This window comes from Cervus elaphus, chromosome 11 (genome assembly GCF_910594005.1).
Source record: "Cervus elaphus chromosome 11, mCerEla1.1, whole genome shotgun sequence".
NCBI classification, from domain to species: domain Eukaryota; kingdom Metazoa; phylum Chordata; class Mammalia; order Artiodactyla; family Cervidae; genus Cervus; species Cervus elaphus.
This window is the reverse complement of record NC_057825.1, coordinates 33567980-33580514: the sequence shown is the minus strand read 5'-3', so window position 1 is coordinate 33580514 and position 12535 is coordinate 33567980. Positions and strand designations below refer to the sequence as shown.

Below are 12535 nucleotides of genomic sequence, written 5' to 3'. Positions count from 1 at the left end.
TGGAAGTCTCATAAGTGGCTGACACTACCGCTGACACTGGCTCATTTTCCAAGGAAGGCACAGGAAAAACAATGTTCAGGAAAAGACTGTCACCCCTGCCTAAGACCTCACAAGGGTTGGGTAGGAGGGCTGCACTCTAACAGGTTAAAATTGGGACTAGAGCTAAAAAGAACAGCTGGATGACCCTGTATGGCCAGGGTCAGTGACAGCATCAAGGACAAAGATGGCATCCTCACTGGCATGGAGGCCATCAATGCTTCTGAAAACGGGAGTCTTACACGTAGAAGGGGCAAATCAGGGTCAATGTTAGGACAAGGCTACTTGCTCCTCTCTTCACCGAGTCCAGTGGACTGGGCAGCAGAAGTCACCCTCATTAGGTCAGCATCTAAGGGCAGAAGAAGATGGCATCTTATTAACTAGAAGGAATGATCATGCAGAATTAAAGCAAACCCCCTACAGGTAAGGATACAATACCTGTAGTCCACACTATAAAGATATAACTTTCCATTAAAGACTCAGCTGAATTGTTTTTAGTGTGTATTTTTTTCTTACCCTTTAATTATTGCTGCGTTTCAGTTTTCATACCTCACTCTTCTTCATCTTTTACTAATTATCATCACTAGAACCATCTTCCTCTCTTCTAAAATGTTCTCTGCGTCCTATGATGGATTGAGAAACACATATGTCAACATCTAGTAACAATTTTTTAGTCTGTTGTGTAGTTGCTAAGTTATGTCTGACTCTTTTGTGACCCCATGGACTGTAGCCCACCAGGTTCCTCTGCCCTTGAGCTTTCCCAGGCAAGAATACTGTAGTAGGTTGCCATTTCCTTCTCCAGGGGATCTTCCTGACCCAGGGATCAACCTGAGTCTCCTGCCTTAGCAGGCAGATTCTTTACCACTGAGCCACCCGGGAAACCCATTTTTTAGTCCACTGGTGAGAAAAGGGTTACCGTGCAGTTATGTATTCCTGTCACTAGATGGCACTGGTGTGAATTTCAGTCAACCCACACCTCAGTGAATAATCTCAGACACTACCTCTCTCTCAAGTAAATGCAAAGAACTGCATCCTCTAACTTGTCTTCAACTACTGCCTTTTCTAGGCACAGTCTCCCACCCCATTCCTTACCTTAATGCTCACCCCATTCATTAAGCTTAACAGTCATGGAAAGCGAACATTACATTTAAACCGTCAGTTTTTGCCATAAGCCCCTCAGAAACCAAGTGTACCCTCTTCTCTTTCTTCACTTGGCCCCAATCCTGACTTGAGAGTTGGGGGTTCACAGTTGAGAGTTCAGGGTGTCACCCACAACCCTAACTCAGCTCTCAGCCCAGTCCCTGCCTGTGGTTCTCACCTGACCTTGGAGGCTGATGCTGGACATTTGACGCATATTTTTTGTTAGTCGCTTCCTCAGGTGGTGGCTTCAGTGTTCCACAGCAAAAGCAGCAGCAGCAGCAGCAACAGCAACAGGTGAGCAGAGCACACAGGAGGATAAGCGTCTACAAGGTGGGAAAGAATGGCTTCAATCCAGCAGTTCCTGGGTATTTCCATTCAAGTTCCACCCCGCCTCAATTCTTCCGGCACCCAGTATATTAGACAATAGAAGCATTTGTTCTAGGAGAGGCGAATCAGCCATCCTAAGAGTGGAGGGGTGCCCCTCCTTCCATATTTTTAAGGGACCAGAAGGAATTGTGTACCTTGAACCAACAACTATTCATCGTAAAATAGTATGTGACTCCTTCTTCGCCAAAGTGATCGTATATATATATCCCCAATGAGCCATGCCGGTCATAAATTTTCCGCTTCTTAGGGTCACTCAGTACGGAGTGGGCTGTGTTGATCTCCTTGAAGATTTCTGCTGCTTGAGCGTCCCCTGGATTCTTGTCTGGATGATACTTCAAGGCCAGTCTCCTAGCCAGGCAATACCCAAAAGAAGGGTGGGCAGAGGATGGGAGTGGTGGGGGTGGGAGGGTTACGATGAATGACAGGGATAAGTCTCTAGAGGGTGAAGAAAGAATGCATGAGAGGATGGAAGCAAGCAGCCCAAGTCTATATTCCTTCACACAAAAGAGGATGATGGCCCCATCTGGCCCCAAAGCGGAGGTCTGGGGATTTAAAAATTGGGTCAGGGGACTTCCCTGTTGATCTAGTGGTTAAGAATCTGCTTTCCAATGCAGAGGACGTGGGTTTGATCCCTGGTCAGGGAACTAAGATCCCACATGGCACAGGGCAACTAAGCCAGTGCCTTCTAGAGCCTGCATGCCACAATGAAAGATCCTACATGCCACAACAAAGACCTGATGCAGCCAAATAAATAAATATTTTTTTAAAAAAGGGTCAGAAAGCAAGGTAGGAGGAAAAGGGCTTAAAAGGGAGAATTGTGAGATTTAATAAGGGGCTGATGTCTGAACCTGTAGGCCTTCTTGACGTCTTCAGGTGAGGCACCCTTCTTAAGCTCCAGCACTGCATAGAGGGTTGACCCAGACTTGGACAACCGGCGGGCGGCCTCGTCCACATGAGCCATGATCTGGGTGGAAGGAGGGGAAACGTTTGTGAAAACTTCCAGGGGTGGGGGCCACAGAGAAGTTAACTTCCAGTGACAGGAAACTCATCACCTTCAGAGGCGAGGCAGGAAAGTGGCTACCATGGGACAAATATCAGACAATGGCGAGTGGCACCTGTGACTAGCAGGAGAGTGCAGGTGACAAGACATTTGAATTCAAATTTTACAGAGGAAACGTCTTCTCCTCAGCTTCCCCAGTGTCCGTCAGATACACAGAGTCCAGACACCCCACATTCTACAGAGGTGAAGTAAAAGGAGGTCTAAACCCTGCAAAAAGATCCATTTTGTCCAGAGCTACAAGGACTGTACAGAAGGAGTCCTGAGCCTGTCCAAGTCCTTGCTGGGTCTGAAAGCCCAGCAGGATCCCAGTCTCGGAACAGGCTGGGTGGGGAATCCTGGCGATCCACAATCCCCAAGGGAAGAACAAGTCAGACCAAACCATGAGCTACCTAAGAGAAGCCAGGCATCTAGAAACCAGGCCAGAAGGCAGTGCCTGCACCTAGGCCAGACACTTTCTACCTCCTAGCCTCCCCTCTCAAACCATCCCACCCCTGTCCCTCAGGGAGAACAGGGAGATGACTCAAGGGATGAAGGAAGAAGTGAAAACCGGGAGCTGTTGGGGCTGACCAGAGAGGTAGCAGGGAGCAGGACCCCAGAGAGTGGGAGAGAGCCTGGGAGACCGTGGTCTGGGAAAACGAAGGCGACAGCTCAGAAGGGAATGCTCTGGTTCCTCAGGTCCCCTCTGGCTCTGTGTGGGCCCCTCATCCGGCCTGGCATCTACCTCGTAGTCACTCTATTCAGCCGGGAGGCCTCACGCAACCTCCATGAAGGTGTGAAACTTCACACGGCAGCGGTCCAGTGGCCGACTGAGCCTGCGCACTGCGTCAACACTACGGGTCGCTTTTTGGCGCTGCGGGTAGGTCTTGGTGGGGTCTGGGGTGGGACTTATTTTGCTCGCGGAAGGAAGCCTGAGCGTAGGGATCTTCCCGGTGCCCACCGCCAAAGGCTGTGGGTGTCAGTTTCTGCCCCACCCGCGGGTGCAGCCTCCAGGGGCGTCCCTTCTCCCGTGGGAGGGAGAATCATTCATCCTGATCCGGAACATGACTCATCGACTCACTTAAGGAAAGATAACAGGGCTTGCAGACCGTGGCTGTATGAGCTGGGTGGTTGCTGCGAACCTTTCTCAAGAGGTGTATTACCTTCCTAATCTTCTTTCACAGAATTCAGAGGTCGCCACTTGGTCCTTTTTCTTTTCCAGTCCACGGGAAACTCCTACACATGTTTTAAGACCTACATCAAATGTCAGTATTCCTAAGAAGCTTTCCTTCATTTCCTCAATTGTTCCCACCTTCCTCTATAAAAGCATTTATCCTATCGTATTGTAATTTACCTTGCATCTTCCTTTAAAATGTCTTGAACATTTCCAAAAGTCATGCCTATTCTTCAGAAACTTCCTTTAAATGCTATTACATTAGGAGGATGTACCATAATATAATAACATAATCCAGATTGGATAATTGTTTCTAATCTTGATATTAATAGTATAATAACCTTATGAAAATTCTTATCTTTAATCTTTAAGAAAATCTTTTTTTTTCTTTAGTGTAGATTTCTGGAAGTGGAATTATTGGGTCAAAGCGAATTTTTTTTGAGGCTTTTGATCCGTATCACTAACTTTCTTTCCAGAAGGTTACCGAAAGTACCAGTTTATCTCCCTAATTTACATGCCACTTGCAGGGCATGAGGGCACCTATGGGTGCTTGGCCTCACTTCCTATAATCTCTGACAGGCTTGCATACCTGTAGTTTACTACTTCGTGATATTGGTTTTCGTAACTAAGGAACACCCAATGGTACCTGTAATGTGTAACTGAGAGAACTTTATTGTTTCAGTACTCTCTCTGTTACCTGTCTTTTGGCTTTTATTATCTCTTCCTTTTATTACTGTCATTTATGCACATTTACCTCCTCTTCTACAGATATTAATCCAGTGGTCATTGTGCCGGTTGCACGTGGATTCAGTTGCACACCAAAGATGTGAGTCATCTGAGCAAACTAAAGAGTCCATGTTCAACATGCACAACGACCACTGGATTAATTTATTTCTGTACGTCTGTGATCAGTGTAGGGGTGGGGATGAAAACCTTTGTGCTGGGGTCCAGCCTCGGCAGGATCCAGGGGGTACCTTCAGGATGAACGGCGTCGGCGAGAGAGAGAGAGAGGGAGAGAAGACACTTGAGACCAGCCTTGATAGGGCTAAGTCTGTGAGGGAGCGAGAGAGAAAGAGAGAGAGAGAGAGAGAGAGAGAGAGAGTGACCAGACGGGGGGGTGCAGCAGAGTCTGGCAGGGTCTCGCAATGCTTTATTTTTTACCGTAGCTTTTATACCCTAAGTTAGTACATCTCTAAGGGGAAGATAGTTTAACATTACATCAGCTTGTTCTTCACGAAACCAGGGTGTTTTCTGCATACTTCTTTGTTTATGAGGGTCTTGTACTTTATCTTCTGGCCTTGGGACCTATTAACATTTTATGCAGGTCAGGTGAATGTAAACCTATTTTCCGTTTCTATGGTGACCTTAACTGAAAGGTCTCATAGGGCAACAGTACAGAGTAGAAGTATAACCTTGTTAATATAAAAATTAATCCTTCTGCAGAAGTTGTCAGTTGCATTTATCTAAGAAGTTTACCCTACATTGACTTTGCGACTTTGGTGAGGCAGCCCCTGCCTAGCACTCCTGGCTGGCAATTAACAACCATCTCATTGTTATCACACTAGGGCTAAGCTCTTATTTTTCTAGATCTATAACTACATTAACAATGGTTTCTATAACACAACCTTAGCACATTAAGAGCAAAAACACAGCAAGCAAATGTTAACCCAATAGCCACTTTTAGAATAATTTTTCTTGTGTTTTCTAATAGGGCTTCCTCACTCCCCGAAGGGCTCTATGTCCATTAGGGCCTTTATATGATCAGGTTCTTTATGCTGTTTTGTGATTAGGGTATTATAAGCAGTCATGCATATTAGTACCAAGGGCATAGATACATTTGCCAAACAAACTAAAATACCAGCAAAGGAGTTTAAATTAAAACACTCCTTTCAGCCTGGATAATCTCATAAAATACCACCACCCGGGAAACTTATTGATTAAAGTTCTAAATTGATTCTTATTTGGAAAGAGATTGGGGAAGGCCTTCTGCCTGTGTCACAGAAATTAGGGAGTAGTCTATTGAAGCAAGCATCAGAAAGACAGATATCATCTTTAAGGTGAGCGCCAGAGGCAGCTTTTCAGAATCCCTGAAAACCTGATCTGCCTTGCCTGTCAGGTTTTCTCCTCATGACCTTGTCATGGGTAGAATCTCATGTGTTGGCTCCCTGCACCTTTGGTATCACGCATCAGTTCATAGGTTCTGGGTTAGATGAGATTAGAGGTTAGTCACCCAAAGTAAAGGAGCTAAAGTTGACATTTTTTTTTTTTTACTATAGTATATTGTTTCAATGTATTATTCTATTTTATTACTGTTGTTAATTTTTTTTAATTTAAATTTTTTAACACTAAAAACATTTTGTATTGGGGTATAACTGACGAACAGTGTTGTGGTAGTTTCAGGAGAACAACAGAGGGACTCAACCATACATGTAGGTGTATCCATTCTCCCCCAAGTCTCCCTCCTATCCAGGCTGGCACATAACATTGATAAAGTTGGCAATTTTTTGATGGTTTGTTCTCTAACTAACCTCCAGCTTTTTGTCACCATCATGGGATGACAGAAATAGTAGAACAGCCCGAGTCGTTTCTTCACCAGCACTGGGAAGAGAGCAGAAGGCACTGGAAGTTCACTGTACTTACTTGAACTCCTTCTCTCAGCCTACAGGCCCAGTGTGGTCTGGCCCCTGCCTCTCCCTCCAACTCCATGAGTACCACTGTCTTGCTTGATCAGGTCTGCACTGCACCACTTTTCTGTCAGTTCTTTGAAGACACTGTGTTCCTTCCCCCTCCTCTGCATGGAGGACTCCTCCCCAGGCTACGTGCATGGCTGACTTCTCATCCTTTGTGGCTCTCAGCTTCATGCCTCCTTGGAGAGTCCTTCTAAATTGAGTTCCACTTCTCTCTCCCCATCTCAAAACACCCTCACCATCATTTGTGAATATATATTTATTTGTTTAAGGTCTGCCTTCACCGGTAGACAGTGAACTCCATGAGGGCAGGACCTTGTCCATTTGTTCACCATTGTGTCCCCAACACCTGGAACCATGCCTGCTCATAATAAGGGAATGAATGATTTGCTGAATGAGCAATAGCAGAGGGAACCCTCTGCTGGTCCAGTGGAGGTCCAGAGTTTGGGCCATAGCAAGAATTCCCTGTGACAGAAACTCTTAGCTGGAGAATTGGACAGGACTCAGAGTCAGCCTTTCCTCATATAGCCTGAGACAAGAAGACAGACACATGAGGGGTAAAGAGACAGAAGCATTAGGAGAGAGAGTAATGGCAATTCTGGGCTCCTTGTTTCTTGTTTGTCTTAGTTTTCTTCCAGTTCTTAACATAGTTTCTGGAATATTGTAGATGCTCAGTAAATGTTGGTTAAATTGAATGAACAAACACACTTGTGTATCTTTTCAGAAGCACTTTTACCTTATTGTCTCCTTTGATCCTCATAACCCTGGGAGGTGGTGTGATCACATCCATGCTTTATAAAGCGAGCCTGAGAAAGAGGATAAATTGGGTTCAGAGAAGAGTTAGTAAACATCTTTCACATCTTGTCAGAGGCTCCAGAATGTTATTACTTCTTATCACTGCCCTCTGACATTCTAATTAATTCTAATCATAGTTTGTGGCTCTTGAAATAGCCATTATCTTTAAGCCCTCTGCTCTCAAGGAGATGACACGGCAGCCAGCAGGCTGCAGAGATGGGAACAGAGCAGTCAGGCTGATCTGGCACTCTTGGCCAGGGGCTCTCCCCTAGAAACAGAGCCCTTTCGACTCTCTTTTCTATGCACGGGGTCTCTTCTAACACCCAGCACAGAACTAGGAAGAACACCCAAGACAGGAGTCTGAAGCCCTAGGTCTTCGTTTTGGCTCTGGCTCTAAAAGGCTGTGTGATTTTGGACAAGTCACTCAGTCTCTGAGTCTCTTCCCTCTTCTGTGAAGCCCTGGGCTGTTTCACAGGGTTGAGATCAAGACTAAGTTAAATTTGGTTGCAAAAGTAATGGAAACAATTTAAGTAACTGCTAAAGGATGATGACAGACTCAAATTTTTTCTGAAATCATTTGCCCTCCCACCATGTCTTGAGTCAATGATCTCAGAAATTTACTACCTCATAGAGCCATGTGGTCTTTCCTGGAGAAAACCAAGAAGCATCCCTTATTTACCCACAAACAACTGAAGTTTTAGTCATATAGCTGGAATATACACATACAGACAGCACACATTGGCATATTTATACCCAAAATATCACGCTCTCGAACATATGTGGTGGGAGAGAGAGATCGTAATTTGTCATACCCAATTCCCAGGTTCTAGAATTGTACAAATTTTGAGCTGGAAGGGACCTCAGAGACTTAACTCTTAACCAATGCCTTGATTTTTTAATGAGAGAAGTGTGGCACAGAGAGGATTAACCTGTACAAGGTCAATCTGTGAGTTCTAGACCTGTCTTCTGACTCCAAGTTCAGTGCATATACCATGTCGGCTCCTTATACACACCAGCTCCCTCCCCACTTTAAAATCTAGGTGTAGAAATGGACCAAAGTTGTAGTTGATATTCACTTGCTTTCATGATGGTGTTAAAGTGAACTGCTTTCGCTCCCCCCAGTTGAAGGCATATGTACTACATGTGACTGAAAACACCTTTGACCCAGTTTGTTTGCTGGTCCTCCCCAGGGCCATCTCCCATCCTCCCAACATCTCATGGTGGGAGGTGGAGGGTTTCCAACTGGAGAAGCTGCTTTATACCCCTATGCTCTCTGCCCTGCAGCCCCAGACTCTGCAGACATAAGGGCAGGCTAACAGGGCACATGGACAGAGGAGCCTGGTGGGCTACAGTCCATGGGGTCGCAAAGAGTTGGATGACTGAGAGACTAACACTTTCACTTTCACACTGACAGGGCACACCTGCCCTACCTGTAAAATGGAGATAATAGTCTGCCCTTAGGGTTATTAGGAAGATTAAACATTTAATTTGAACAATGCTTGGCACGTGGTAAGTGCTATGTCATCGTTGTCATCATCATTGTCGTACTTTCTATTCTGTCTTCTCCCAATTTTATAGAGAGAAATTGCTTTTCATTCTGTCTCTGGGAATAAGGGGTAAATCAAGATCCTCCTCTAAGAAGATTTGGAAATTGCCATTGGGATCCTTCCATTCCCTTTCTACATTCTTTCTCAGCCTCTCAGAACTCTATTTTCTCATTCCTCTACCCATTGCCCTCTGGCTATCCAAAATATCCCCCACAGTGCCACAGTATTCCCCAAGCAGTCAAAACTCCAAAATTACCCCTCTCACTTCCTCTCCTTTAAATGTTTCTAATAAAAATGATCACCTCCCTAAAATGATCTCATCCCTAAGGGTTAGGTGGGAAGCAATTTGATTAAAACCCTGTAATTCAGTGTACAGTGACAGCAACTATTAGAACCTCACCCCCTTAATTCTGATGAACACAAAAGGACTAACTGGCAGAGTTTCAGTCAGTGTGACTGAATGAAGTGAAAAATATCAGGCTATATTTTGGGAGGTGACTTTGGGCCTTAAATCACTTCTTTCTGTTCGACTCTACCAATTTCATGTCTTTTCAACTCTGGGGTTGTTTCAACTCTGGGGTTGTTCTGAGTCTCCTCCTCCACCTCCAATAAGTTTCCTGTCCCCTTTGCTGGCTCCTCTCCCTTCATCTCCTGATTGTGGGTATTCTGTATGGTTTGGTCCTTAAGCTCCTGCTTCTGCGCTTTCCTCTCTACTTCAGAGATGCAGTCTGTGGGTGTGGCTTCAGCTGGTACTGCTCTGTTTTAGCTCACCTTAGAGCCATCCACACACCAGTCTCCCATTGCCTCAAAACCCCACTCTGCAACCTGAGCTCACGACCTTGCCCCCAGATTGGTTGTTCCTCTTGCTTTCTCCATTTGCAGTAATGTTACAACTCTTTCCAAGATAATGCTGCTCAAAATCCAAACATCAGTGGGCTGTGGGCCATTATTTCCCCAAATTCAGGCCAAAAATTCTTACTCATTTCTTTTTTCTGTTTGTTTGTTTTAAAATTTTTATTTATTTATTTTTGGCTATGCTGGGTCTTCGTTGCTGTGTAGGCTTTTCTCTAGTTACAGTGAGCAGGGCTACTCTCTAGTTGCAGTGTGAGGGCTTCTCGTTGCAGAGGCTTCTCTTGTTGCAGAGCCCCGGTTCTAGGGCCCTCAAGCTTCAGTAGTTGTGGTATAGGGGCTCAGTAGTTGTGGCTTCCAGGCTCTAGAGCACAGGCTCAGTAGCTGTGGCCCATGGGTTTAGTTGCTCCGCAGCATGTTGGATCTTTCCAAACTAGGGATCAAACCCATGTCTCCTGCATTGGCAGGTAGATTCTTTACCGCTGAGCCATCTGGGAAGCCCAGTTCTTAATCATTTCTTTTTTCAAAATTGCTCTCTAATTTTTTTCTTCTTTTCAGCTTCCACAACCTTGATGCACCTCAGTTAGAGGGTTTCCATGTCACACTAACTGCTGTTCTAGCCTCCTAACTGTTCTTGCTACTGCCAGTCTCACGATGTATACTTCTACCAGATCTTTGTTTGTAAAGCAGTGCCTCAGTCATTACTACTCCTTTGCTCATAGCCTACAGGGTGCAAAACAACCCTTTAAATATGACAATGGGAACTTCCCTGGCGGTTCATTGACTAGGGCCCTGAGCTCCCAATGCAGGGGCCTGGTCAGGAAACTAGATTCTACCTGCCACAACTAAAAGATCCTGCATGCCCCAATGAAGATCGAAGATTCTTTGTACTGCAACTAAGACCTAGTGCAGCCAAATAAATAAATACAGAAGTCTATATGCCAGGATGGCTGCAATACTGCAGCAGGAAACAAAGGGTAAAATGAAACCAACCTATATAAGTAAAACTGTTCTAAGACAATTATTAGAAAGCAGAGACTAACTCAGAAGCCAATGAGACATGGGGGCAATAAAGAGAAGGTGAGTTAAGAGTGGGCCCTGTGAATTACCAAAGACCAAGTAATATCCACAGCTCTGAATTTTCATTTAATGCTAATTCATTGATACACTGGATAATCAGTACCCAACATTTTTAGAATGTACATACTAACATTCAAATAAAGCAGTTATGTGAATGTTTACCATAATCCTTTTTAAAAGCTTCAGTACATTTTTGAAAGATCAATACTGAACTTTTAAAAATCAAAGAAAAGTCAGGTTTTTTTCCCCACAAGAACATAAGAATCACTTGGTAGCATCTGTATTTTCAGTGCCTGGAATAAAATGGGCCAAATTTCCAAAGGCAGTTGGTAACAGCTTACACAATGACTTCTTTCATTTAATCTAGCACCAAGTAAGAGAATTGAAGATATTGTCAGATTTCTCCTTCACCTCTCATATTGCCCCACTCTTCCTACCAAGCTACCACTGTACATAAGCATGCATCCTGTTGCCCCTCTAAGGAATCAAATCATTTTCATTTTAAAATGGCTGTCCAGGTTACATTCACTGGCAGAGTTCTTCCCCATTAAGGAAGGATAGCAGTGAACATGAGCAGGTGTCAACTTCTTTGATTAGGAATAAAGAACTCTTCTAAGCAAAATAAAAAAAAGAAACAACAACAATAAAAAAAGAAGTCTATAAATTATGGCAATTAACTCTACGATTTGCTACCAAGTTGCCCATCCAAACGCATTGTGTGCTATTGCCCTAAACCTTCTGTAACCATCAGTCTTTTTTCCCTCCCTGTTCTTTTTTTTTTTTTTCCTCCCTGTTCTTTCTATCCTCTATACCATTGCCCTCACACCAGTTCCCCTCATGAACTGTCCTTTTAATTAATCAGTTCACTTACTCAACAAATACCTATATAGCATTGCTCTATGCCTAGTACCTTAGATACGATGATAATCAGTTTTCATAGATTATAGCTTATTGTGGAAGATAGACATTCATTAATATCTTCATCAAATATTTATTAGGTGCTATCAGGTGCCAGATACTCTTCTATGTACTGGGGATATAGCAGTATACAAAACAGACAAAAATTTCTGATATCATGTAGCTTAAATTCTGGTGAGAGGAGATAGACAGTAAACAAGTAAAATAGTCAGGATGTTGGGTAGTAATCATCACTATAGAGAAACATAAAGCAGGGGATGGAGATGGAAAATTTTTGAGGGAAGAACACAATTTTTAAAAAGAAAAGCAGAGAAGGCCTGTAAAAGTGATATTTAAGTCAGGACCTGAAGTAGGTCCTCAGGTGAGTCATGAAGACATCTGGCAGAGTGTAGATGAAGACATCTGGTGTGTTGTAGGACCCACCTGCACAAAGGCCAGAGTGGCTGGGGATTGAGGTGAGAGTAGTATGAAATGAGATCAGAGGGACTGGACTGCATAGGGCTTTGTGGGCCAGTGGAAGCCCTTTGGCTGATACTGAGTGAGATGGAGAGTGAGGAAATAGATCTAGTTGCCTAGCCTGGATTGAGGCTAGACAACAGGGCAACAAAAGCAGAAAAAGGAAGACAACTAGGTGGCTACTGCAATAATCAAGAAGGCAGACAATGGTGGTTTGGAAAAGGATGGGAGCAGGATTTGCTGACAGATTGGATGTGGAGTGAAAATAGAGAAGTCAAGGATGATTCTAAGGTTTCTGGTCTGTGCAAGTGGAAGGATGGAGTTCCCATGTTCTGCCTGGGGAGGACTGCTAGAAGGGAACGTTTGGGATGAGGTGACGATCAGGAGCTTGGTTTTAGATGAATCTTGAGATGCTTTTAGACATTAAAGA

The 12535-nt window shown here is 44.2% G+C and overlaps 1 protein-coding gene across 1 annotated transcript; it reads right to left on the bottom strand.

The window, feature by feature from the left end:
* Nucleotides 1-606: 606 nt before the first annotated feature.
* Nucleotides 607-2524, bottom strand: DNAJC5G (DnaJ heat shock protein family (Hsp40) member C5 gamma). The gene is made up of 4 exons (XM_043918160.1): nt 2412-2524; nt 1698-1911; nt 1355-1499; nt 607-659 (listed from the first exon to the last, which is right to left on the bottom strand). Exons 1-4 carry the CDS (start codon nt 2522-2524, stop codon nt 607-609), a joined length of 525 nt encoding a protein of 174 aa, XP_043774095.1.
* Between the last annotated feature and the right edge of the window lie 10011 nt (nt 2525-12535).

Bases quoted from the DNA above. Each gene is read 5' to 3' on its own strand.
- DNAJC5G (XM_043918160.1), bottom strand. From the start codon at position 2,524: ATGGCTCATGTGGACGAGGCCGCCCGCCGGTTGTCCAAGTCTGGGTCA. The intron at 1,500-1,697 runs GTACACAATTCC...CCCACCTTGTAG, and splicing joins TGAATAGTTGTTGGTTCAAG to ACGCTTATCCTCCTGTGTGC. The intron at 660-1,354 runs GTGAGAACCACA...AATCCATCATAG, and splicing joins GCATCAGCCTCCAAGGTCAG to GACGCAGAGAACATTTTAGA.